At 42.7% G+C, this 27,381-nt stretch overlaps 2 protein-coding genes across 17 annotated transcripts in view; both read left to right on the plus strand.

Annotated features, from left to right (window-relative positions):
• The window catches only part of AGBL3 (AGBL carboxypeptidase 3), a 180,883-nt gene extending 176,715 nt beyond the window's left edge, over positions 1-4,168 (plus strand). The window contains exon 20 of the mRNA XM_089680809.1: positions 1,490-4,168. Coding sequence (XP_089536935.1) covers positions 1,490-1,931 — 442 coding nt within the window. The 3' untranslated portion in view covers positions 1,932-4,168. The remainder of the gene's footprint in view (positions 1-1,489) is intronic.
• Positions 4,169-9,190: 5,022 nt separating this feature from the next.
• Positions 9,191-27,381, plus strand: part of TMEM140 (transmembrane protein 140) — a 115,630-nt gene continuing 97,439 nt past the window's right edge. For 8 of the 16 annotated variants that reach the window (XR_016313204.1, XR_016313207.1, XR_016313202.1 and 5 more), the window contains exons 1-3: positions 9,191-9,318; positions 17,264-17,344; positions 25,290-25,370. The gene's annotated coding sequence lies outside the window, so the exon portion shown is untranslated. The remainder of the gene's footprint in view (positions 9,319-17,263; positions 17,345-25,289; positions 25,371-27,381) is intronic. The other 8 variants (XM_089680656.1, XM_089680652.1, XM_089680658.1 and 5 more) reach the window with 5 other exon arrangements.

The following is a 27,381-nucleotide window of genomic DNA, read 5'->3' on the forward strand; positions in this document are numbered from 1 at the left end:
CTCGGGCCACATCGGCTTGAATCCCAACCACAGCACCACCTGCCTGGACTTTGCATGTTCTCTCTGTGCCTGCGTGGGTTTCCTCCCACACTCCAAAGACATGCTGGTAGGCTAATTGGCTCCTGTCTAAATTGGCCCTAGTATGTGTATGTATGAATGTGAGTTAGGGACCTTAGATTGCACACTCTTTGAGGGTTAGGGACTGATGTGAATGTACAATATATATGTAAAGTGCTGCATAAATTGACGGCGCTATATAAGTACCCATAATAAATAATAATAAAGAGTCGACCTGTGTGTAATTTAATCTTAGTATAAATACAGCTGTTCTGTGAAGCCCTCAAAGGTTTGTTAGAGAACATTAGTGAACAAACAGCATCATGAAGGCCAAGGAATACACCCGGACAGGTCAGAGATACATTTGTGGAGAAGTTTAAAGCAGGGTTAGGTTATAAAAAAAAAATATCCCAAGCCTTGAACATCTCACGGAGCACTGTTCAATCCATCATCCGAAAATGGAAAGAGTATGGCACAACTGCAAACCTACCAAGACATGGCTGTCCACCTAAGCTGACAGGCCGGGCAAGGAAAGCATTAATCAGAGAAGCAGCCAAGAGGCCCATGGTAACTCTGGAGGAGCTGCAGAGATCCACAGCTCAGGTGGGAGAATCTGTCCACAGGACAACTATTAGTCATGCACTCCACAAATCTGGCCTTTATGGAACAAGAAGAAAGCCATTGTTGAATGAAAACCATAAGAAGACCCATTTGCAGTTTGCGAGAAGCCATGTGGGGGACACAGCAAACATGCGGAAGAAGGTGCTCTGGTCAGATGAGACCAAAATTGAACTTTTTGGCCTAAAAGCAAAATGCTATGTGTGGCGGAAAAGTAACATTGCGTATTACCCTGAATACACCACTGGGAATCATCGTGGAGGCAGTATCATGTTGCGGGGTTGCTTTCCTTCAGTAGGGACAGGGAAGCTGATCAGAGTTGATGGGAAGATGGATGGAGCCAAATACAGGGCAATCTTAGAAGATAACCTGTTAGAGTCTGCAAAAGACTTGAGACGGGCAGAAGTTCACCTTCCAGCAGGACAACAACCCTAAACATACAGCCAGAGCTACAATGGAATGGTTTAGATCAAATCATATTCATGCGTTAGAATGGCTCAATCAAAGTCCAGACCTAATTCCAATTTAGAATATGTGGCAAGACTTGAAAATTGCTGTTCACAGACCCTCTCCATCCAACCTGACAGAGCTTGAGCTATTTGCAAAGAAGAATGGGCAAAATGCACGCTGCACTTGAAAACAATTTATCATTTTCCCTCCACTTCACAACTATGTGCCACTTTGTGTTGGTCTATCATATAAAATCCCAATAAAATACATTTACGTTTTTGATTGTAACATGACAAAATGTGGAAAATTTCTTGATGTCCACTAGATTTACACTTTTAACATTGTATTTTCATGTCTCCTGCAGGCACGTTCGGAATACATTACCAAGAATGGCAACCCGGTATCAAGTATCAAAGTATTCCAGCAGTACCAGTATTACACCCCCAAAAAAGTGCAAAGGTCAATCTGCCAAAGGGCTGCTACAGAAGAGGAAGTTGGGAAGACCGTTCTGTCCCCACTCACAGGGGGACCAAGCTGATAGACAGTATTCTATGCTTCCAGTGAGCAGCTGGAAAGATGTTCTGATTGGACTACAGCAAAGTGGAGGCGGGGCACCTGTAGGAGGTACTCCCTTGCACTTCGGGAACCAACTTGTTACTACTGCACCAAAAGAGGACATCTCAAAACACAGGACTAACAATCCTGGAAAGGCGTCCAAGAAGCCGGGACAGCGTGTCAGCCTGGCGCCAATTTCAAAACAATCCCAGAATTCCCCGGACTCAAAATTCTGCTTGAATTATAGTTAGCTCTGCTCCTGAAGCAGATAATGCAGCACCATTGCAATTGTTTCAGAAGCACCTACCCCCCATTTACATCAGATGATCAATTACACATTTCCTGCAATGTTTATAACCAAATACTAGCTTATTCCTATAAAACAATCCACAATTTAATACACATATGTAATTTGTCACCACTGATTTCACGTAATGCTAAATACACGCAGGTGTTAGTCAGCCTCAGCTTGTAAATGTTAATCTGAAGAGAATCCTGTTCAAGAGGTGGTAAGGAAGCTTCAATGGGCATACAGCAGACACTAAGACCAGTTTCACACCTTTGCAATTTGGTAGCACATGGTAAAATCACTTGCACATGTGTAATAATGCACATCCTCTATGCACCACTATGGACCTTTGTTTTAGCCCACTACAACACCTTCTGTACATTGTAGTGTGCTGAGGAAAAGATGCAGGTCTGTTAAAAGGCCATTATGGTGCTTTAACCGCTTCCCAACTGCCCTATAGCAGATATACTGCTACAGGGCGGCACGGGAGCAAAGTAACGTATATATACGTGATTACTTACCGGCACCCGGTGATTGCCGAGCATCTCTGACGGGGAAGAGAATTGTTTGTAAACAAAACAGTTCTCCCTGTCAGCTCATGCACACCGTTTTGGATGGCTGTGCAGAGCACAGCCATGCAAAGCAGTGTGATTACAGTGAAGCACAAACACAAGGCCCCACATGTAACAGAACACATTTTGGCCTAAATATATGACGAAATTTATATATTTTTTATTTTTTTACTAGACATGTTTAATAGCAAAAATTCAAAATATTGTTTTTTTTTCTCAAAATTGTCGGTGCTTTCAATTCATGGGAAAAAAGGACATACATTTCATTTGGGTGCAGCATTGCATGTCCGCACAATTGTCAAAGTAACGCAATTGATTAATGCAACACATGACATAACCGTGCAGGAGCACATTGCAGAACTCTGGTTCCTGCCTTAAGAGACAACTGTAGCTCTAGTACAAGTTGTCCTTGAAGGCATGCCCCCCCCCATGTGCAGACCACTTGGAAAAATAGCATCCTAATTTTACCAGTGACATTCACTGTGAAGCTCTGCCTGAAGCCACACAGCCTTGCTTCAGAAAGAATCCCTACCAGGTCCTGTTCATCCTCTGCATGTGTACTGCAGATCCATTCATTCTTTTGTTGAGCCATATTCATTGCAGCCTCCAGCCATCCAGCAGAGTACAGTTTTTCCCATAGGAATGAACTAGGCCACACTGTGCAGAGTGAAGAACAGTTATCAAGGTTGCTTTCTGAAGCAAGGCTGTGTGGCTCCAGGAAGGGCCTTTAATGGACAACTTCCCCTTTAATGCACCCATTAATGGACATCTTGTACTTGTACAGCTGTCCCTAAAGTGGAACTAAACCCATCAATTTAAACATTTCCAAAAACAGGCATGCCATGAATGATAACTGTAACAGTTGCTTGTGCTCTCAACCAAACTGTCAAGCCATCAAATGGCTGGTGTCGTAAATAATCCCATGTGCAGCAGTATGGCAGCTACAGATCAAACAGGATAAAATGTAAGGTTTCTTGGCTGTAAAGGATAGGAGGGTTTAGTTTCACTACCAGTATTTGGTAACCAGTACCAGTGCCTGATAATCTGTTGCTTAATGCTTGATGTCTATCAAAGTTCACATAACATATTAACTAATGTAATTTCATAGTCTGTACTTTGCAATTGCATAGTACATTCCTTACACTAAGGTCAAAAATGTTTAGGCAGTAGTATCCTCCCCAACCCTCCCAATACGTACCTGAGCCCTTATTCGATTCAGCGCTGTGCCCATCTACAGCTTCTCTGTTCCCTCACTTCTTGGTCTCTCAGGCTTTGCTGAGGCAGCACGAGTCATTGGCTCCCACTGCTGTCAAACAAAGCCAGTGACTAGGCAGCAGGGGGCAAGGCCAAGTCCCACTGTCTGACTCAGACAGCAAGGCTCAGGAACAAGCCCACGAGTACCCCCATAGAAAGCAGCTCTCTATAGGGGCACTCACCAAAGGGGAGGAGCACCGGCGGGGTACCCAAGACGAGGAGGATTGGGCCACTCTGTGCAATTCCATTGCACAGAGTAGATAAGTGTATGTTTTGTTATTTTTTTACAAAAAATGTTAGCATTTACAATGAATTTGAGATGTCAAAGATGTTAAAGATGTTTTTGCCCTGATAAATTATATCAAGTATCACAGTCTGTTTTGTTATATTCAGTGTTAAAGCCTAATTGAACTTTCTGTTTGAATCAAATAAATATATTCCAGCTGCATCAATACAAAAGATGTGCAAAAACAGTTTTTTTTCTTTAGAAAGCTTCCCCAGCCTGAGTAGAAAAGGCTGTCCCCTGCTAGCTACAGAGAAGGACCCTTGCTCTTTGTGTGGAAGCTGTGGTCTCTCTGCAGAGGTCTGTCACTTGTGACACTGTCACATACATTTTTTTTGTGGTACTACGGTTCTGAATGATGTGGATAATTGCACCATGCAACAATGAACTTGATTTTATTTTTTTATGAATGAAATGAAAATTGAATAGCCCAGTAATCCTAAAAATAAAAGAACAGCTTCTGTTAAAAATATTCACCTTCAGACCGGAGCTGTTTTATGCAGTTATTTATTTTCACTGCTAAATGTCCTTGGTCTTCCAGGTGAATTGACAGCCAGCCTCATTCAACCCACCCCCTCTGCACCTTAAACTGTTACTAAACCCAGGACCCTGCATTCACTATATCTGGTCTCCCACAGTACACACAACATGGAAATGCAAAAATGTTAGTACATATAAACTGCTAAGTACCTTTTCTCATCAGCAGTTAGAACAGTCTTGTGACTTCAGCTGAGCACTGGTTAAAGCTTATAGGAGGCGTTTTCTTTCTGCTCTAGGAGGATGCAAAACCCCTGACCCTCTGTCTGGACAGTGCTGATTGGCCCTGTGCTGATCACATGCACTCTCCCAAGAAAATTAAAAACTCAATCTCTACAATACACACCAAACTGAGAATATGCAGAAGAGCTACAGGTTCAGTCTGACTTATCAGATTGGACATTTGAGCAAGCAGAGGAGCAGAGAAGTCAGGATCAAACAGCCTTTTCACACAATGCGGAAGATTAACCCCGTAGGTTCCACAGTGAGTATAACAAGCATGCTTTACTGCATATACAGACTGATTTTACTGTTGTGGGTTTAGTAACACTTTAAGCTGGTGACATCACACCGTCTGCACTCATACACTGTACAGCACTCAGCGGATGCCATTCAGTGCATAGAAATAAAGCTTACCCACCGCCAAGTGTGAGTATGAGTGGGTTTTTTTCCTAGATTTTCTAGCTGATCACACATTTTGCTAGGACAGTTTTTTCAAGTTGAGAGAGCATCAGACCGACATCCTGTACATATTCCTATATTCCTCATAACTCAGAGCATTTTCCACCCTGTCCTTTAACTTCTTATAAAACAAATATTTAGTTGCAGTAGAGTATTGAAATTGGCTGATTGTCTTTCCCACTGAGCCAAAAACAAATGGACATCAGCAAAATGTTAGAGATAAGAGCATACTATACTTACTCATCATTTTTATTTGGGGCTTTAGATAGCCACATGAATATGGGCTTTGGGTGTTAGGCCTAAAAGAAAACCTGTCATAAAATAAACATGGCTGCCTATGCTTATCTCCTGAAAATGCAAATTCCCCGGCTGTCATGCTGATCATTTAGCATTGGCTCTACCTGAGCCTTTGAACTAGTACAACAAGCACTTTTGAGTATAGTGGAACATGTGACTTACTCCACTCCTCACTGCATGACATTGTTGGTGCTTTGGGAATGGCTGCTGAGGCACCCAGCACTGTCACATCCAGAAAAGGAGTCCTCAGTCCTATGTGAGTTCCAGGTAAAATTGACTTGCCTACACTGGTGACTGGAGTGGTGAGGGAGCAGAGTGAAGTTCTCTTATAGTATTTATCATTTATATTTAGTAATTTCACAAGTAATTTTCAGTCTGCAGCTTTTATTAAAATCCCTGGTGATCCCGTCATGAAGGTCTTTGTTCAGGCACTTCCTGTTATACAGTGACAATGCTCTATCCCTGTCTCCTTACTATAGTCCTGCGTTGTCACCCTGTCATACGGGCATCTGGTAGACTACAAATGGCCGTTTAAACAAACATTACATTTCAGCAAATGTTACACAAGCACGGCCCACTTCTTTTCACCATCAGGAAACCCACCCTGCGTTATGCCATGTGGCTATTGCTGCAGTGCATCTAGACAGGAAGTGGCTTCAAAAAAAGGGTGTAGAGATCAGCAGTAACTCAGCATGACTGTAGCCTTCAAGGTTGAATTCACCTTTGGGAACATGTTACATGTTCCACCCGTTTTTAGGGTTGAATATGTAACATTTTCCCGCTTCTGCAGCTATCTTATTCCTCCACTCCCGTGACAGCAGACCGGGGATCTTTTCCCCGCACCCACTGTCATCATTTGAAAACAGCAAGGCCGTGCGGGGCTTTTGTGAATGAATGAACTACAAGTACTGACAGCCTTTGCAGCTGATGGCTTGCAGTTCTCAATGGCCTGCGAGGGCGCTGGAGAGCGCTCTTAGTAATCCATTGATTCCTGCTATCATTCTGTAACTCCCTGGCTGTACGAGGTATGAGCAGACAACTTACACTGACGGTCTGCAGGAGCCCTGCATTACTCACGTGATCTGCTGATCGTGGGTGCAATGCTTTACACAGGATCCTACAAAAAAAAAAATAGTAAATGCACATTTTTTTTGTGCATATATATTTATTTTTTTTAAAGATGAACTTAGCCTTTAACTACTTCCCGACCACCTTATAGCAGAACTACTGCTACAGGGAGGCAGGGCTGTGCAAACTCACGTATATATAGGTGATTTTGTATTGCCATTGGCGGCTTCAGCTGTCGATCACCGGGTCGCAGCCAGAGATTCCCCACTGGCACCCGGCAATTGCTGAGGAACAGTGACAGAGGAGAGGTCTATATGTAAACAATACAGATCTCGATTCTTGGTCAGTTATGTGGTTAATCTGCCTACATTATTGACTACCTTTTTCATGTACTTGATCTGTAATTATTTTGTAACTATCGTTGTTTTATTGTAAACTGCTTATGTGCCTTTTTTTTTTATTCATGCTATTTTATGTATGATGTGCTGTATTGCAATCTATCTTTTAATAAAATTGTTTGTAAACAAAAGAAAACAAATATAATACAGATCTCTCCCCTGTCAGCTCCAGCACAGTGCTTTTTATCGCTCTGCATACAAAGAAGCGTGTTTACAGAGTAAAACACACAGCACACAGTTAACCCTTTGATCACCCCAGATGTTAACCCCTTCCTGCCCAGTGTCATTAGTACAGTGTCAGTGCTTTTTATTAGCACTGATCACTGTATTAGTGTCACTGGGGATGTCAGTGACAGTTAATTCCCCCCAGTGTCAGAATGCCTGCCACAGTCCCGCAGTCCTGCTGTAAGTCGCTGATCTGTGCCATTACAAGTATAAAAAAGATCATTCCTGTACATTTATCGCCATTTGTAGATGCTATAGCTTTCACATAAATCAATTAACTTACACTTATTGGGATTTTTTTAGCAGAATACATTTTATCTGAAATTTATGACGAAATTTGATTTTTACATTTTTTTACTGGATGTTTTATATCAAAAAGTCAAAAATATTGTTCTTTTTTCACAATTGTTGATTTATAGCGCAAAAAATTAAAAATGCAGAGGCAATCAAACACCACTGAAAGAAAGCTCTATTTGTGGGAAAAAAGGACATAAATTTAATTTGGGTGCAGTGTTGCATGACCGTGCAATTGTCATATGCTGTATCACAAAAAATGGCCTGGTCAGGAAGGGAGGTAAATCCTCTGGGGGGCAAGTGGTTAAACAATCATTTAGCAAGCTTCGTTATGCATTTCTGAAGAACTGAGGCCTAATGCTTTGCTGTAGGCAGTTACAGAATATTCGTAAATCACCGATCTCTGTGAACAGCGTAAACTAGAATTCCAACCTAAAGCTGGCTGTAGATGGATCGAAATCTGGCTGGTTCATCAGGGAACGGCCACATTTTGATCCAACAATGGCCATTCCTGTTCATGAGAAGTCAGCTTAATGATTGACTTCTCACTGACCGGATCATTCAAACATTTTTGTTCGATCAGTGCTGCAGCCACTTAGCTCCATCTACAGCCAGCTTAACACTAACTAGTCCTAAAAATCCCCCCCCCCCCTTCTGCTGCCTATCCTGTATAACAGAGATCTGTATAATGACCTATTTGTGTCTGCTCCTGTCCAGCCATATGATCTGCAGCACTGGCTCCCCTCTGTCAGTCAGCAGTGGCTGCAGGGGAGAGGAAGAAGTACTGACAATGGCTGGGACATGGAAACCATTCCCAGAATTCCGTGTGCTCCCTTATCTCTCCTGCAGCTGCTGCTCACTAACACAGGGCATCAGGTGACTGGAGTGGGCTAAACATAGGTAAGTACACACATCTTTATCTACACGGGTTAGACAGCGTAGGGAACAGGAGGGTGAAGGGAACATTTTAAGGCACTTTTACAGAGGAATTTTCTCAAATTCCCCCTTGTAGGTTTATACCATAATGTGCTAGTATGCCCTGTATACTAGCACACTTTGACAGACTTGCCCGTCAAAGGATGCCCGCCAGTGCTGATCTCTCAGTGCTCGGTTGCTCCATCTTCTCCCAGTCTTCTATTCAGGTTTGCTCTGTTCCACCACTTGAATGGCCGGGCCACAATGACTTACCTCCTGCACGTTTGCGGGATTTACTTTATTATGATACAGAGTGAGTACAGTAAATATACTCTGAGCTGTGCATGCGCGGTTCTGTGTACATTACCAGTAACAGGCAGGGAGAAGCATTTACAACAGAAGAGACCATTAGGATCATAAAAATCCTACCTATCTGCACTTTTTATTTTTTAAGTTTAATATTGCTTTAAACAGCGACTGAATTCATGGTGACTGGATTACTTTCACACATACAGCACATAAGTGCTGCCCCCACATTGTGGCCCGGATGAGTGCACTTCCTTTAAAATATATCTTTAGCCAAAACTTTTTTCCCCATTTTGAATTGAGTAGAAAAGGGTTAAAACTCTTTTGTCAGTTTTTTTGTTTTTTTGTTTTTTTTTTGTCTCTGTGCCTATAGAGAGTGTCACTATCTGATATGTCTCATAACTTGTTTACTCAGCTCAGCATGTAAACATAGTTAGCTGAGCATACCATGTGACTTAGAAGAATCAGTACAGTATTTTCACAGAAGCTCCAGTCCAGGCAGAAAGGACAGTGCAGGCGGTGAGTGATCTGAAACTACTGACTACTTCATGTATCAAATGTTTTTCTTATGCTTGGTTACTTTATTATTATTATTTGTATGTTATATATTACTACTCCTGAAAACTGTCACACTACCACAACGCCTGTTTTCTATCTGAGCGTGGAGAGCCAAAGGCTTGTAATAGACGTTAACCCTTTGATTGCTGCTTTGCCAGAGTGAGTTGGTTAACACAAAGCAGGCTCATTGACTAAAACGGCAGAGGTAATTTGCTTTTAAAAACAAATGTTGGTAAATAAGGTGACATTATTTTCTCTTTAACCCCTTATAGTATAACTGAAGGGAACATTTTTCGTTTTGAATAGACTGGAGAGGGATTAGAACACCGTCAGGTTTTATCATTCATGTCTGTGCTCCCGTTAGGGAGATTCACCTTCCCCTGTTTACCATTATCGTGGAAAGTGAAAGAAGAATACGTTTCGCCATTAGCTATACTGTAAAGCGTAGCTCCAGCCACACTGAAAAAATAAATGTCAGCAGCTACAAAAACTGTAGCTGCTGACTTTTAAAAAACTGCCACTTACCTGTCCCACGATCCTGCGCTGTCCCCCCCCCCCCAGCTTGTTTCACCAGCCGTCCTGTATTCCAGGAGCCGGCATGTTCAGTGTGGGCACCTGGCTGTGACAGCTTGGTAGCGCTGCGCTTCCTGAATGGCCCCGTAGCCTTCTGGGACCTGTCATGTGTCCCAGAAGACAACTTGGAGGGAAGGGGGGAGAACAGCTTCTGCATCCGATCGCCTAGGCCAGTGGTGGGCAACCTTTTTTTTCAACTGAGCCAAATCTCGCCAAAACCACGATTGAAATTTATTTTGAGAGCCACATTTTTAAAACTGAAAATACATCCCCCATATAGTAATTCATCCCCCATAGTAATTCATCTCCCATAGTAATTCATCCCCCATATAGTAATTCATCCCCCATATAGTAATTCATCCCCCATAGTAATTCATCCCCCATATAGTAATTCATCCCCCATATAGTAATTCATCCCCCATAGTAATTCATCCCCCATATAGTAATTCATCCCCCATAGTAATTCATCCCCCATATAGTAATTCATCCCCCATATAGTAATTCATCCCCCATAGTAATTCATCCCCCCTATAGTAATTCATCCCCCTATAGTAATTCATTCCCCATATTGTGTCAATTCACTTACCTTTGCTCCGTGCGTTCCTCTCGCCGTTTCGGTCTTCAGGGCGGACTGTGAGAGGAGTTTGTCACGCTGCCCCGCCTACATCCTGACAGCCAATGTTTGCCACGCTCCGCGGGCTGGATTAAAAGGTCCGCCGGGCCATATGCGGGCCGTAGTTTGCCTGACTTTTGGGGCAGCCACCCAAGAGAAGGGAGGGGAGCGGGCGCCCGGCACACAGAAGAGCCGCATTAAACTGTGTAAAGAGCCGCATGTGGCTCGCAAGCCACAGCTTGCCGACCACTGGCCTAGGCGATTGCAGCGGAAGTGGGAGCAGGTACCTGTCAATTTCGGGTACCCGCTCTCCAAAGGTGCCAATCCCTAATGGGGAGCGGGGCACCAGTCTTTAAAACAGAACTTCTCCTTTTGGGTGGGGCTCCGCTTTAAAGTGATTGTAAAGGCAATTTTTTTTCTTTATTAATAACAAATATGTCATACTTACCTGCTCTGTGCAAATGCACAGAGCTGCCCTGATCCTCCTCAGATTCACCGCCTCCCCCCCAGAGGAAAGTGCCCCTATAGCAAGCTCTGGGAGCACTTGTGCATGCTTGCTCCCAAGCCAGCTCTGTGTGTCCATAAGACACATACCTCCAGCTCCCACCTCATTGGCTGGTATTGACAGAAACAGGAGCCAATGACTCCCTCTGCTGTGTCTGGCTGACTGAGAGGGAGAGAGCCCCTGTTCTCGTGCACAGCACTTGATCAAGATGGGGCTCATGTAAGTATAAGGGGGGGCTGGGGGGAGGGGAACTGCATGCAGAAGGTTTTTGTCTTAATGTATAGAATACAGGAAGGTAAAAAAAACCTTCTGCCTTTACAAAAATTTAATGATGAAAAAAACCAAAAAATCTAATCCTAACACCTGAATGTAGGTTGGCAACTTTGGCATGTGTTATTAAAACTGTCGCAGTTAAAAGATTTTCCAGCACACTTACCAGCCAGCCTGCAAAACAACCAAATTGCTAAATTCTAACAGTCTACATTAAAAACAGAGGGTTTTGTTTGCACACACTTGCAAATACATTTGTAAGCCGCAGTGCCTACGTCAAGGGACCTCTGTATACTGTGGTCCTAATTATGATTTTCAGAGCCTCCATAGTAGGAGCACGTATATCAAGGGATAGGTTGAGGGCAGGTGTGCCTGAAGGGAGCCCACCACTTACTAAAGGCACAGGGACGCATGTGACGCCCGGCAATAGCACAATGTTAGTGATGGCATCCAGTGCATCCCTGCACACAATTCTACGAACTGTAGAATAAAATGGCAACCACTCCAACCTATAACTACCTTTTACAGCAAGATGCCCTCAGCCTATGCATTGATATACAGTGGGGATTGAAAGTTTGGGCACCCCAGCTAAAAATTTGTATTAATGTGCCTAAAGAAGCCAAGGAAAGATGGAAAAATCTCCAAAAGGCATCAAATTACAGATTAGACATTCTTATAATATGTCAACAAAAGTTAGATTTTATTTCCATCATTTACACTTTCAAAATAACAGAAAACAAAAAAATGGCATCTGCAAAAGTTTGGGCACCCTGCAGAATTTATAGCATGCACTGCCCCTTTTGCCAAGCTGAGACCTGCCAGTGTCATGGATTGTTCTCAATCATCGTCTGGGAAGACCAGATGATGTCAATCTCAAAGGTTTTAAATGCCCAGACTCATCTGACCTTGCCCCAACAATCAGCACCGTGGGTTCTTCTAAGCAGTTGTCTAGAAAACTGAAACTGAAAATAGTTGACGCTCACAAAGCTGGAGAAGGCTATAAGAACATAGCAAAGCGTTTTCAGATGTCAATATCCTCTGTTCGGAATGTAATTAAGAAATGGCAGTCATCAGGAACAGTGGAAGTTAAAGCAAGATCTGGAAGACCAAGAAAAATATCAGACAGAACAGCTCGCAGGATTGTGAGAAAAACAATTCAAAACCCACGTTTGACTGCACGATCCCTCCAGAAAGATCTGGCAGACACTGGAGTTGTGGTACACTATTCCACTATAAAGAGATACTTGTACAAATATGGTCTTCATGGAAGAGTCATCAGAAGAAAACCTCTTCTACGTCCTCACCACAAAAATCATCGTTTGAACTTTGCAAATGAACATATAGACAAGCCTGATGCATTTTGGAAACAAGTTCTGTGGACCGAGGAGGTTAAAATTGAACTTTTTGGCCGGAATGAGCAAAGGTACGTTTGGAGAAGAAGGGGCACAGAATTTAATGAAAATAACCTCTGTCCAACTGTTAAGTATGGGGTTGGATCAATCATGCTTTGGGGTTGTGTTGCAGCCAGTGGCACAGGGAACATCTCACGAGTAGAAGGAAAAATGGATTCAATAAAATTTCAGCAAAATTTGGATGGTAACTTGATGCCATCTGTGAAAAAGCTGAAGTTAAAGAGAGGATGGCTTCTACAAATGGATAATGATCCTAAACACACCTCAAAATCCACGGGGGATTACATCAAGAGGTGTAAACTGAAGGTTTTGCCATGGCCTTCACAATCTCCTGACCTCAACATAATTGAAAATCTATGGATAGACCTTAAAAGAGCAGTGCGTGACAGACAGCCCAGAAATCTCAAAGAACTGGAAGACTTTGTAAGGAAGAATGGGCAAAGATACCGCAAAAAAGAATTGAAAGACTCTTGGCTGGCTACAAAAAGCGTTTACAAGCTGTGATACTTGGCAAAGGGGGCAGTACAAGATATTAACTCTGCTGGGTGCCCAAACTTTTGCAGACGCCATTTTTTTGTTTTCTGTTATTTTGAAAGTGTAAATGATGGAAATAAAATCTAACTTTTGTTGACATAATATAACAATGTCTAATCTGTAATTTGATGCCTTTTGGAGATTTTTCCATCTTTCCTTGGCTTCTTTAGGCACATTAATACAAATTTTTAGCTGGGGTGCCCAAACTTTCGATCCCCACTGTATGTGCTCATACTATGGAGGCTGTGAAAATTCTACAGCAGATCAAGGGACTGAAAGATTCTTGTCTGTCAGTTGAATGGTGCAATTATTCTGTTCACATTGGTGAAGTATAAAGTTGAAGTCACAGCAATTTTCCACTGTCAGCCCTGACCTATGAATAGAAGTCAGTCTGCAGAACAAGTCAGATAAACTCATCCAAGAACAACATCCAAAACAGAGCCTGAGGCTGGAGAAGGCACCCCATGCGGAATGTTTCAGCCCAGCTAGTTAGCAGTTAACAAGGCACAACTTGCAGGGAAAAAAACAGACTAGATAGCTTCTATACAGTACATATGTGTATAGAAATGTGGACAGATTGTTGGTACACTTCCATAATAAATGAACTCACAATTTTCTCTGAAACTGACCAAACTGACCACAGTTGTTTATGTTTAACCGCTTGACACACAATCATGTACATGATGTACATGTATGTGACTGATCAAGCAGTTATACTGGGGCTATGGGTGCAGTTGTCAGCCATAATCCCGGTATTGTTTTTTGCAGCCCTACATTGTAAAAGTGATCCTATCAGCTAATTAGCTGCTGGGTCGCTTTTACAAGTGACATGGGCCGTTGGCCAACCACCCACCGGTACCTTTTCTGGTCTCTCCCGTGCAACCGGGGAGACCGGCACTGAAACCAGCAGTTCCGCCAGCTGATCATAGAGGTGTTCAGTGACTAGAATGTCTCTGATCATCTCTATGGTCTTAGAGACCAGAAGCAACGAGCATTTCATCACTTAGGGTAAATGTAAACAGCACCATTTTTTTGCTGGAAATCATGAGATCAAGGTTTCTTTTTTGTCATGCTTTATTGCTTTCACGAGGAATGTTTACATTTCTTGTGATAGCAATAAAAGTGATAAAAAATAAAGTAGTAGTTTAAGCCTGGGTTCACACTGATGCAGTGCGCAATTTGCAACAGTTTCTGTGCGAATTCCGCACCGCATCACAAGCGCACCCCGTTCATGCGAACCACTGCAGGTGTGAATGTTAAGTTAACAACACCCCAAAATCGGTCTGCAAGACGCAGTGCGATGTGCAGAATCAGATTGCATGGGTGTGAATACCCATGCAACCCGATTCTAGTGCTGACCAAAAAAAACGGTCATGCACCTTTTTGGTGTGAATGCGGTGCAATTTGAGCCATACAAAATGTATGGCTCAAATCGCATCACACAGAATTCGCATGCGATTTGCACAGGAAAGCGGTGCGGTTCTTGTGTGAATCACATGCAAAATGTCGCACCGCACAAGTGTGAACCCAGGCTCAAACTGATTAAACTGATTGGCATCTAAAGTTGTTTATTACATGTTTAACCACTTGATACACAATCATGTACAGTTGTGTTCAAAATAATAGCAGTCAGACATCACTAACCTGATCAATCACTGTTTTTGGTAGAAATAATATTTCTACATGGCAAATAATTTACTAGCAGGTGTAGTAGAGTAATAGAAATCCAACAGACCCAACAGTCATGACATGCATGCTGCTGATTCTGTGTAATTGAATCACTCATTGAAAGGGGCATGTTCAAAATAATAGAAGTGTGGAGTTCTATTAGTGAGGTCATTCATTCTTTGAAAAACAGGTGGCAATTATTGCCCTTATTTAAGGAAGGAAGGCAGCAAATGTTGTACATACTGGTTACAGTGCATTTCTCTCTGAAATTCTGAGGAAAATGGGTCGTTCAGAACAGCGTACCTTGATTAAAAAGTTGATTGAAGAGGGGAAAACATATAAAGAAGTGCAGAAAATGATAGGCTGCTCAGCTAAAGTGATCGCAAATGCTTTAAAATGGCAAACAAAACCTGAAAGACATGGAAGAAAGTGAAAAACTACCATTCGAATGGATAGAAGAATAGCCAAAATGGCAAGGACTCAGCCAACAATCAGCTCCAGGAAGATCAAAGAAGGTCTAAAGTTACCTGTGAGTACTGTTACAATTAGAAGACGCCTATGTGAAGCCAAGCTATCTGCAAGAAGCCCCCGCAAAGTCCCACTGTTGAAAAAAAGACATGTGCTGAAGAGGTTACAATTTGCCAAAGAGCACATTGACTGGCCTAAAGAGAAATGGCGCAACATTTTGTGGACTGATGAAAGTAAGATTGTTCTTTTTGGGTCTAGTGGCCAGAGACAGTTTGTCAGACGACCCCCAAACATTGAAGTCAAGCCACAGTACACTGTGAAGACAGTGAAGCATGGTGGTGCAAGCATCATGATATGGGGATGTTTCTCATACTACGGTGTTGGGCCTATTTATTGCATACCAGGGATCATGGATCAGTTTGAATACATCAGAATACTTGAAGAGGTCATGCTGCCTTATGCTGAAGAGGAAATGCCCTTGAAATGGGTGTTCCAACAAGACAACGACCCCAAACACACCAGTAAACGTGCAACATCTTGGTTCCAGACCAACATGATTGACGTTATGGAGTGGCCAGCCCAATCCCCGGATCTTAATCCAATAGAAAACTTGTGGGGTGACATCAAAAATGCAGTTTCTGAGGCAAAACCAAGAAATAGAGAAGAACTGTGGAATGTAGTCCAATCATCCTGGGCTGGAATACCTGTTCACAGGTGCCAGAAGTTGGTTGACTCCATGCAACACAGATGTACAGCAGTTCTCAGAAACAGTGCTTATACAACTAAATATTCATTAAGTGATTCAAAGGAAAGCAAAATCTTCAAACATTTTTCAGTTTATATAGTGAATGTTTGAGTTTGTAAAGAAGAATACAAACACTGCTATTTATTTGAACAGTCTAATATTCACTTTTCTTCAATTTTTTTTAGAGGAACAACACAAATTTGATATATTGTTCATGTTTTGATTTGGAATAGAATGTGTAGTGTTCCCAATGCATCTGTGTGTGTATGGAAATAAAAGCTATTAGAAGGATTTTGAGCTTTATTCACTTTTTTCAACACCCTGCTATTATTTTAAACACAACTGTACATGTATGTGACTGATCAAGCAGTTATTTCGGGGTTATGGCTGCAGTTGTCAGCCATAACCTTAGTATTGTTTTTCGCAGCCCCACATTGTAAAAGTGATCCTATCAGCTAATTAGCTGCTGAATCGCATTTCCAAGTGACAGGGGTCATTCACCAACCACCCACTGGTACCTTTTCCGGGCTCTCCCATGCAACCCGGGAGACCGGCACTGAAACCAGTGGTTCCGCCAGCTTATCATAGAGCTGTTCAGTGATGAGAACGTCCCCGATCATCTCTATGATCTTAGAGACCAGAAGCAATGAGCATTTCATCATTTTCAGTTAGGGCAAATGTAAACAGCCCCATATTTTTGCTGGAAAGCATGAGATCAATGTTTCTTTTTTGTCATGCTTTATTGCTTTCACAAGGAACATTTACATTTCTTGTGATCGCAATAAAAGTTATAAAAAAATAAATAAAGCAAGTGTAAAAATAAAACAAAAAACAAACCCCGTCCCCCTGTGCTCATGTGCAGAGGTGAACGCAGATGTATGTCGCACACGTGTATGCAAATGGGGTTCTCACCACACGTACGAGATATCACCGCAAACGTTAGCGATAGCGATTATTCTCCTCCTTTGTAACTCTCTAAACTGGTAACCTGTAAAAAAGTAGAAAAGAGTTAAAACTCTTGTCAGTTTTTTGTTTTGTTTGTTTTTTTTTTGTCTCTGTGCTTATAGGGAGATTTCAAAGTTTCACTATCTGAGATGCCTCTTATATGTTTACTCAAGGCAGCTGACCATGTGACTTAGAAGAATCAGTACAGTATTTTCACAGAAGCTCCAGTCCAGGCAGAAAGGACAGTGCAGGCGGTGAGTGATCTGAAACTACTGACTACTTCATGTATCAAATGTTTTTCTTATGCTTGGTTACTTTATTATTATTATTTGTATGTTATATATTACTACTCCTGAAAACTGTCACACTACCACAACGCCTGTTTTCTATCTGAGCGTGGAGAGCCAAAGGCTTGTAATAGACGTTAACCCTTTGATTGCTGCTTTGCCAGAGTGAGTTGGTTAACACAAAGCAGGCTCATTGACTAAAACGGCAGAGGTAATTTGCTTTTAAAAACAAATGTTGGTAAATAAGGTGACATTATTTTCTCTTTAACCCCTTATAGTATAACTGAAGGGAACATTTTTCGTTTTGAATAGACTGGAGAGGGATTAGAACACCGTCAGGTTTTATCATTCATGTCTGTGCTCCCGTTAGGGAGATTCACCTTCCCCTGTTTACCATTATCGTGGAAAGTGAAAGAAGAATACGTTTCGCCATTAGCTATACTGTAAAGCGTAGCTCCAGCCACACTGAAAAAATAAATGTCAGCAGCTACAAAAACTGTAGCTGCTGACTTTTAAAAAACTGCCACTTACCTGTCCCACGATCCTGCGCTGTCCCCCCCCCCCAGCTTGTTTCACCAGCCGTCCTGTATTCCAGGAGCCGGCATGTTCAGTGTGGGCACCTGGCTGTGACAGCTTGGTAGCGCTGCGCTTCCTGAATGGCCCCGTAGCCTTCTGGGACCTGTCATGTGTCCCAGAAGACAACTTGGAGGGAAGGGGGGAGAACAGCTTCTGCATCCGATCGCCTAGGCCAGTGGTGGGCAACCTTTTTTTTCAACTGAGCCAAATCTCGCCAAAACCACGATTGAAATTTATTTTGAGAGCCACATTTTTAAAACTGAAAATACATCCCCCATATAGTAATTCATCCCCCATAGTAATTCATCTCCCATAGTAATTCATCCCCCATATAGTAATTCATCCCCCATATAGTAATTCATCCCCCATAGTAATTCATCCCCCATATAGTAATTCATCCCCCATATAGTAATTCATCCCCCATAGTAATTCATCCCCCATATAGTAATTCATCCCCCATAGTAATTCATCCCCCATATAGTAATTCATCCCCCATATAGTAATTCATCCCCCATAGTAATTCATCCCCCCTATAGTAATTCATCCCCCTATAGTAATTCATTCCCCATATTGTGTCAATTCACTTACCTTTGCTCCGTGCGTTCCTCTCGCCGTTTCGGTCTTCAGGGCGGACTGTGAGAGGAGTTTGTCACGCTGCCCCGCCTACATCCTGACAGCCAATGTTTGCCACGCTCCGCGGGCTGGATTAAAAGGTCCGCCGGGCCATATGCGGGCCGTAGTTTGCCTGACTTTTGGGGCAGCCACCCAAGAGAAGGGAGGGGAGCGGGCGCCCGGCACACAGAAGAGCCGCATTAAACTGTGTAAAGAGCCGCATGTGGCTCGCAAGCCACGGCTTGCCGACCACTGGCCTAGGCGATTGCAGCGGAAGTGGGAGCAGGTACCTGTCAATTTCGGGTACCCGCTCTCCAAAGGTGCCAATCCCTAATGGGGAGCGGGGCACCAGTCTTTAAAACAGAACTTCTCCTTTTGGGTGGGGCTCCGCTTTAAAGTGATTGTAAAGGCAATTTTTTTTCTTTATTAATAACAAATATGTCATACTTACCTGCTCTGTGCAAATGCACAGAGCTGCCCTGATCCTCCTCAGATTCACCGCCTCCCCCCCAGAGGAAAGTGCCCCTATAGCAAGCTCTGGGAGCACTTGTGCATGCTTGCTCCCAAGCCAGCTCTGTGTGTCCATAAGACACATACCTCCAGCTCCCACCTCATTGGCTGGTATTGACAGAAACAGGAGCCAATGACTCCCTCTGCTGTGTCTGGCTGACTGAGAGGGAGAGAGCCCCTGTTCTCGTGCACAGCACTTGATCAAGATGGGGCTCATGTAAGTATAAGGGGGGGCTGGGGGGAGGGGAACTGCATGCAGAAGGTTTTTGTCTTAATGTATAGAATACAGGAAGGTAAAAAAAACCTTCTGCCTTTACAAAAATTTAATGATGAAAAAAACCAAAAAATCTAATCCTAACACCTGAATGTAGGTTGGCAACTTTGGCATGTGTTATTAAAACTGTCGCAGTTAAAAGATTTTCCAGCACACTTACCAGCCAGCCTGCAAAACAACCAAATTGCTAAATTCTAACAGTCTACATTAAAAACAGAGGGTTTTGTTTGCACACACTTGCAAATACATTTGTAAGCCGCAGTGCCTACGTCAAGGGACCTCTGTATACTGTGGTCCTAATTATGATTTTCAGAGCCTCCATAGTAGGAGCACGTATATCAAGGGATAGGTTGAGGGCAGGTGTGCCTGAAGGGAGCCCACCACTTACTAAAGGCACAGGGACGCATGTGACGCCCGGCAATAGCACAATGTTAGTGATGGCATCCAGTGCATCCCTGCACACAATTCTACGAACTGTAGAATAAAATGGCAACCACTCCAACCTATAACTACCTTTTACAGCAAGATGCCCTCAGCCTATGCATTGATATACAGTGGGGATTGAAAGTTTGGGCACCCCAGCTAAAAATTTGTATTAATGTGCCTAAAGAAGCCAAGGAAAGATGGAAAAATCTCCAAAAGGCATCAAATTACAGATTAGACATTCTTATAATATGTCAACAAAAGTTAGATTTTATTTCCATCATTTACACTTTCAAAATAACAGAAAACAAAAAAATGGCATCTGCAAAAGTTTGGGCACCCTGCAGAATTTATAGCATGCACTGCCCCTTTTGCCAAGCTGAGACCTGCCAGTGTCATGGATTGTTCTCAATCATCGTCTGGGAAGACCAGATGATGTCAATCTCAAAGGTTTTAAATGCCCAGACTCATCTGACCTTGCCCCAACAATCAGCACCGTGGGTTCTTCTAAGCAGTTGTCTAGAAAACTGAAACTGAAAATAGTTGACGCTCACAAAGCTGGAGAAGGCTATAAGAACATAGCAAAGCGTTTTCAGATGTCAATATCCTCTGTTCGGAATGTAATTAAGAAATGGCAGTCATCAGGAACAGTGGAAGTTAAAGCAAGATCTGGAAGACCAAGAAAAATATCAGACAGAACAGCTCGCAGGATTGTGAGAAAAACAATTCAAAACCCACGTTTGACTGCACGATCCCTCCAGAAAGATCTGGCAGACACTGGAGTTGTGGTACACTATTCCACTATAAAGAGATACTTGTACAAATATGGTCTTCATGGAAGAGTCATCAGAAGAAAACCTCTTCTACGTCCTCACCACAAAAATCATCGTTTGAACTTTGCAAATGAACATATAGACAAGCCTGATGCATTTTGGAAACAAGTTCTGTGGACCGAGGAGGTTAAAATTGAACTTTTTGGCCGGAATGAGCAAAGGTACGTTTGGAGAAGAAGGGGCACAGAATTTAATGAAAATAACCTCTGTCCAACTGTTAAGTATGGGGTTGGATCAATCATGCTTTGGGGTTGTGTTGCAGCCAGTGGCACAGGGAACATCTCACGAGTAGAAGGAAAAATGGATTCAATAAAATTTCAGCAAAATTTGGATGGTAACTTGATGCCATCTGTGAAAAAGCTGAAGTTAAAGAGAGGATGGCTTCTACAAATGGATAATGATCCTAAACACACCTCAAAATCCACGGGGGATTACATCAAGAGGTGTAAACTGAAGGTTTTGCCATGGCCTTCACAATCTCCTGACCTCAACATAATTGAAAATCTATGGATAGACCTTAAAAGAGCAGTGCGTGACAGACAGCCCAGAAATCTCAAAGAACTGGAAGACTTTTGTAAGGAAGAATGGGCAAAGATACCGCAAAAAAGAATTGAAAGACTCTTGGCTGGCTACAAAAAGCGTTTACAAGCTGTGATACTTGGCAAAGGGGGCAGTACAAGATATTAACTCTGCTGGGTGCCCAAACTTTTGCAGACGCCATTTTTTTGTTTTCTGTTATTTTGAAAGTGTAAATGATGGAAATAAAATCTAACTTTTGTTGACATAATATAACAATGTCTAATCTGTAATTTGATGCCTTTTGGAGATTTTTCCATCTTTCCTTGGCTTCTTTAGGCACATTAATACAAATTTTTAGCTGGGGTGCCCAAACTTTCGATCCCCACTGTATGTGCTCATACTATGGAGGCTGTGAAAATTCTACAGCAGATCAAGGGACTGAAAGATTCTTGTCTGTCAGTTGAATGGTGCAATTATTCTGTTCACATTGGTGAAGTATAAAGTTGAAGTCACAGCAATTTTCCACTGTCAGCCCTGACCTATGAATAGAAGTCAGTCTGCAGAACAAGTCAGATAAACTCATCCAAGAACAACATCCAAAACAGAGCCTGAGGCTGGAGAAGGCACCCCATGCGGAATGTTTCAGCCCAGCTAGTTAGCAGTTAACAAGGCACAACTTGCAGGGAAAAAAACAGACTAGATAGCTTCTATACAGTACATATGTGTATAGAAATGTGGACAGATTGTTGGTACACTTCCATAATAAATGAACTCACAATTTTCTCTGAAACTGACCAAACTGACCACAGTTGTTTATGTTTAACCGCTTGACACACAATCATGTACATGATGTACATGTATGTGACTGATCAAGCAGTTATACTGGGGCTATGGGTGCAGTTGTCAGCCATAATCCCGGTATTGTTTTTTGCAGCCCTACATTGTAAAAGTGATCCTATCAGCTAATTAGCTGCTGGGTCGCTTTTACAAGTGACATGGGCCGTTGGCCAACCACCCACCGGTACCTTTTCTGGTCTCTCCCGTGCAACCGGGGAGACCGGCACTGAAACCAGCAGTTCCGCCAGCTGATCATAGAGGTGTTCAGTGACTAGAATGTCTCTGATCATCTCTATGGTCTTAGAGACCAGAAGCAACGAGCATTTCATCACTTAGGGTAAATGTAAACAGCACCATTTTTTTGCTGGAAATCATGAGATCAAGGTTTCTTTTTTGTCATGCTTTATTGCTTTCACGAGGAATGTTTACATTTCTTGTGATAGCAATAAAAGTGATAAAAAATAAAGTAGTAGTTTAAGCCTGGGTTCACACTGATGCAGTGCGCAATTTGCAACAGTTTCTGTGCGAATTCCGCACCGCATCACAAGCGCACCCCGTTCATGCGAACCACTGCAGGTGTGAATGTTAAGTTAACAACACCCCAAAATCGGTCTGCAAGACGCAGTGCGATGTGCAGAATCAGATTGCATGGGTGTGAATACCCATGCAACCCGATTCTAGTGCTGACCAAAAAAAACGGTCATGCACCTTTTTGGTGTGAATGCGGTGCAATTTGAGCCATACAAAATGTATGGCTCAAATCGCATCACACAGAATTCGCATGCGATTTGCACAGGAAAGCGGTGCGGTTCTTGTGTGAATCACATGCAAAATGTCGCACCGCACAAGTGTGAACCCAGGCTCAAACTGATTAAACTGATTGGCATCTAAAGTTGTTTATTACATGTTTAACCACTTGATACACAATCATGTACAGTTGTGTTCAAAATAATAGCAGTCAGACATCACTAACCTGATCAATCACTGTTTTTGGTAGAAATAATATTTCTACATGGCAAATAATTTACTAGCAGGTGTAGTAGAGTAATAGAAATCCAACAGACCCAACAGTCATGACATGCATGCTGCTGATTCTGTGTAATTGAATCACTCATTGAAAGGGGCATGTTCAAAATAATAGAAGTGTGGAGTTCTATTAGTGAGGTCATTCATTCTTTGAAAAACAGGTGGCAATTATTGCCCTTATTTAAGGAAGGAAGGCAGCAAATGTTGTACATACTGGTTACAGTGCATTTCTCTCTGAAATTCTGAGGAAAATGGGTCGTTCAGAACAGCGTACCTTGATTAAAAAGTTGATTGAAGAGGGGAAAACATATAAAGAAGTGCAGAAAATGATAGGCTGCTCAGCTAAAGTGATCGCAAATGCTTTAAAATGGCAAACAAAACCTGAAAGACATGGAAGAAAGTGAAAAACTACCATTCGAATGGATAGAAGAATAGCCAAAATGGCAAGGACTCAGCCAACAATCAGCTCCAGGAAGATCAAAGAAGGTCTAAAGTTACCTGTGAGTACTGTTACAATTAGAAGACGCCTATGTGAAGCCAAGCTATCTGCAAGAAGCCCCCGCAAAGTCCCACTGTTGAAAAAAAGACATGTGCTGAAGAGGTTACAATTTGCCAAAGAGCACATTGACTGGCCTAAAGAGAAATGGCGCAACATTTTGTGGACTGATGAAAGTAAGATTGTTCTTTTTGGGTCTAGTGGCCAGAGACAGTTTGTCAGACGACCCCCAAACATTGAAGTCAAGCCACAGTACACTGTGAAGACAGTGAAGCATGGTGGTGCAAGCATCATGATATGGGGATGTTTCTCATACTACGGTGTTGGGCCTATTTATTGCATACCAGGGATCATGGATCAGTTTGAATACATCAGAATACTTGAAGAGGTCATGCTGCCTTATGCTGAAGAGGAAATGCCCTTGAAATGGGTGTTCCAACAAGACAACGACCCCAAACACACCAGTAAACGTGCAACATCTTGGTTCCAGACCAACATGATTGACGTTATGGAGTGGCCAGCCCAATCCCCGGATCTTAATCCAATAGAAAACTTGTGGGGTGACATCAAAAATGCAGTTTCTGAGGCAAAACCAAGAAATAGAGAAGAACTGTGGAATGTAGTCCAATCATCCTGGGCTGGAATACCTGTTCACAGGTGCCAGAAGTTGGTTGACTCCATGCAACACAGATGTACAGCAGTTCTCAGAAACAGTGCTTATACAACTAAATATTCATTAAGTGATTCAAAGGAAAGCAAAATCTTCAAACATTTTTCAGTTTATATAGTGAATGTTTGAGTTTGTAAAGAAGAATACAAACACTGCTATTTATTTGAACAGTCTAATATTCACTTTTCTTCAATTTTTTTTAGAGGAACAACACAAATTTGATATATTGTTCATGTTTTGATTTGGAATAGAATGTGTAGTGTTCCCAATGCATCTGTGTGTGTATGGAAATAAAAGCTATTAGAAGGATTTTGAGCTTTATTCACTTTTTTCAACACCCTGCTATTATTTTAAACACAACTGTACATGTATGTGACTGATCAAGCAGTTATTTCGGGGTTATGGCTGCAGTTGTCAGCCATAACCTTAGTATTGTTTTTCGCAGCCCCACATTGTAAAAGTGATCCTATCAGCTAATTAGCTGCTGAATCGCATTTCCAAGTGACAGGGGTCATTCACCAACCACCCACTGGTACCTTTTCCGGGCTCTCCCATGCAACCCGGGAGACCGGCACTGAAACCAGTGGTTCCGCCAGCTGATCATAGAGCTGTTCAGTGATGAGAACGTCCCCGATCATCTCTATGATCTTAGAGACCAGAAGCAATGAGCATTTCATCATTTTCAGTTAGGGCAAATGTAAACAGCCCCATATTTTTGCTGGAAAGCATGAGATCAATGTTTCTTTTTTGTCATGCTTTATTGCTTTCACAAGGAACATTTACATTTCTTGTGATCGCAATAAAAGTTATAAAAAAATAAATAAAGCAAGTGTAAAAATAAAACAAAAAACAAACCCCGTCCCCCTGTGCTCATGTGCAGAGGTGAACGCAGATGTATGTCGCACACGTGTATGCAAATGGGGTTCTCACCACACGTACGAGATATCACCGCAAACGTTAGCGATAGCGATTATTCTCCTCCTTTGTAACTCTCTAAACTGGTAACCTGTAAAAAAGTAGAAAAGAGTTAAAACTCTTGTCAGTTTTTTGTTTTGTTTGTTTTTTTTTTGTCTCTGTGCTTATAGGGAGATTTCAAAGTTTCACTATCTGAGATGCCTCTTATATGTTTACTCAAGGCAGCTGACCATGTGACTTAGAAGAATCAGTACAGTATTTTCACAGAAGCTCCAGTCCAGGCAGAAAGGACAGTGCAGGCGGTGAGTGATCTGAAACTACTGACTACTTCATGTATCAAATGTTTTTCTTATGCTTGGTTACTTTATTATTATTATTTGTATGTTATATATTACTACTCCTGAAAACTGTCACACTACCACAAGGCCTGTTTTCTATCTAAGCATGGAGAGCCAAAGGCTTGTAATAGACGTTAACCCTTTGATTGCTGCTTTGCCAGAGTGAGTTGGTTAACACAAAGCAGGCTCATTGACTAAAACGGCAGAGGTAGTTTACTTTTAAAAACAAATGTTGGTAAATAAGGTGACATTATTTTCTCTTTAACCCCTTATAGTATAACTGAAGGGAACATTTTTCGTTTTGAATAGACTGGAGAGGGATTAGAACACCGTCAGGTTTTATCATTCATGTCTGTGCTCCCGTTAGGGAGATTCACCTTCCCCTGTTTACCATTATCGTGGAAAGTGAAAGTGAAAGAAAAATAAGTTTCGCCATTATCTATACTGTAAAGCGTAGCTCCAGTCACACTGTGAAAAAATAAATGTCAGCAGCTACAAAAACTGTAGCTGATGATTTTTAAAAAAACAGCCACTTATCTGTCCCACGATCCCGCAGTGTCCCCCTCCCCCCCCCCCCGCCGCAGCTCATTTCACCAGCCGTCTGGAGTTCCAGGTGCCAGCATCTTCAGTGTGGGCACCCGGCTGTGACAGCTTGTGGCTTCACAGCCGGGTGCCCACTGCTCATACGCGAGTAGCACTGCTCTTCCTGAATGGCCCCGTAACCTACTGGGACCTGTCACGTGTCCCACAAGACTACAGGGAGAGAAGAGGGGGAGGACAATTTCCACTTCTGATCGCCTAGGCCAGGGGTCTGCAACCTTTAAGACATAAAGAGCCACTTGGACCCGTTTCCGAGAGGGAAAAAAAGACTGGGAGCCGCAAAACCATTGCAACATTTAAAACAAATCCGACACTGCATATATTGCAAAAAACGCTCTGGTCATGAAGGGGGTTTAAGGGCCCAGTAAGCAAAGGGTTAATCAGGGCCACAGTATATCGTCATAATCACAATCATAGCCTTAGGTCAGTGGTGGGCAACCTTTTTTTTCGACTGAGCCAAATCTCGCCAAAACCACGATTGAAATTTATTTTGAGAGAAACATTTTTAAAACTGAAAATACATCCCCCATATAGTAATTCATCCCCCATATAGTAATTCATCCCCCATATAGTAATTCATCCCCCATATAGGAATTCATCCCCCATAGTAATTCATCCCCCCTATAGTAATTCATCCCCCCTATAGTAATTCATCCCCCATATAGTAATTCATCCCCCGTAGTAATTCATCCCCCCTATAGTAATTCATCCCCCCTATAGTAATTCATCCCCCCTATAGTAATTCATCCCCCATAGTAATTCATTCCCCATATTGTGTGAATTCACTTACCTTTGCTCCGCGCGTTCCTCTCGCTGGGTTCCCGCGCCGTTCTGGTCTTCAGGGCGGACTGTGAGAGGAGAGGAGTTCGTCACGCTGCCCCGCCTACATCCGGGCTGCCCCGCCTACATCCTGACAGCCAATGTTTGCCAGCGGGCGCCGGCACACAGAAGATCTGCATTAAAAGAGCCGCGGCTTGCCGACCCTATTGCCTGTCACCTGGTGGGCAGTGTGCTCCGGAGCCGCAGGAAAGGTGAAAAAGAGCCGCATGCGGCTCCGGAGCCGCGGGTTGCCGACACCCAGCCTAGGCGATCGCAGCGGAAGTGGGAGCGGGTACCTGTCAGTTTCGGGTACCCGCTCCCCAAAGGTGCCAGTCCTTAATGGGGAGAGGGTCACCAGTCTTTAAAGCTGAACTTCCCCTTTTGGGTGGGGCTCCGCTTTAAAGTGATTGTAAAGGCAATTTTTTTTCTTTTTTAATAACAAATATGTCATACTTACCTGCTCTGTGCAAATGCACAGAGCTGCCCTGATCCTCCTCTTCTCGGGTTCCCCACCTCCCCCCCCCCTTCCCAGAGGAAAGTGCCCCTATAGCAAGCT

Source organism: Staurois parvus, unplaced genomic scaffold, assembly GCF_062004578.1.
Source record: "Staurois parvus isolate SC_StPar_1 unplaced genomic scaffold, SC_StPar_1.0 ptg000249l, whole genome shotgun sequence".
Taxonomy (NCBI): Eukaryota; Metazoa; Chordata; class Amphibia; order Anura; family Ranidae; genus Staurois; species Staurois parvus.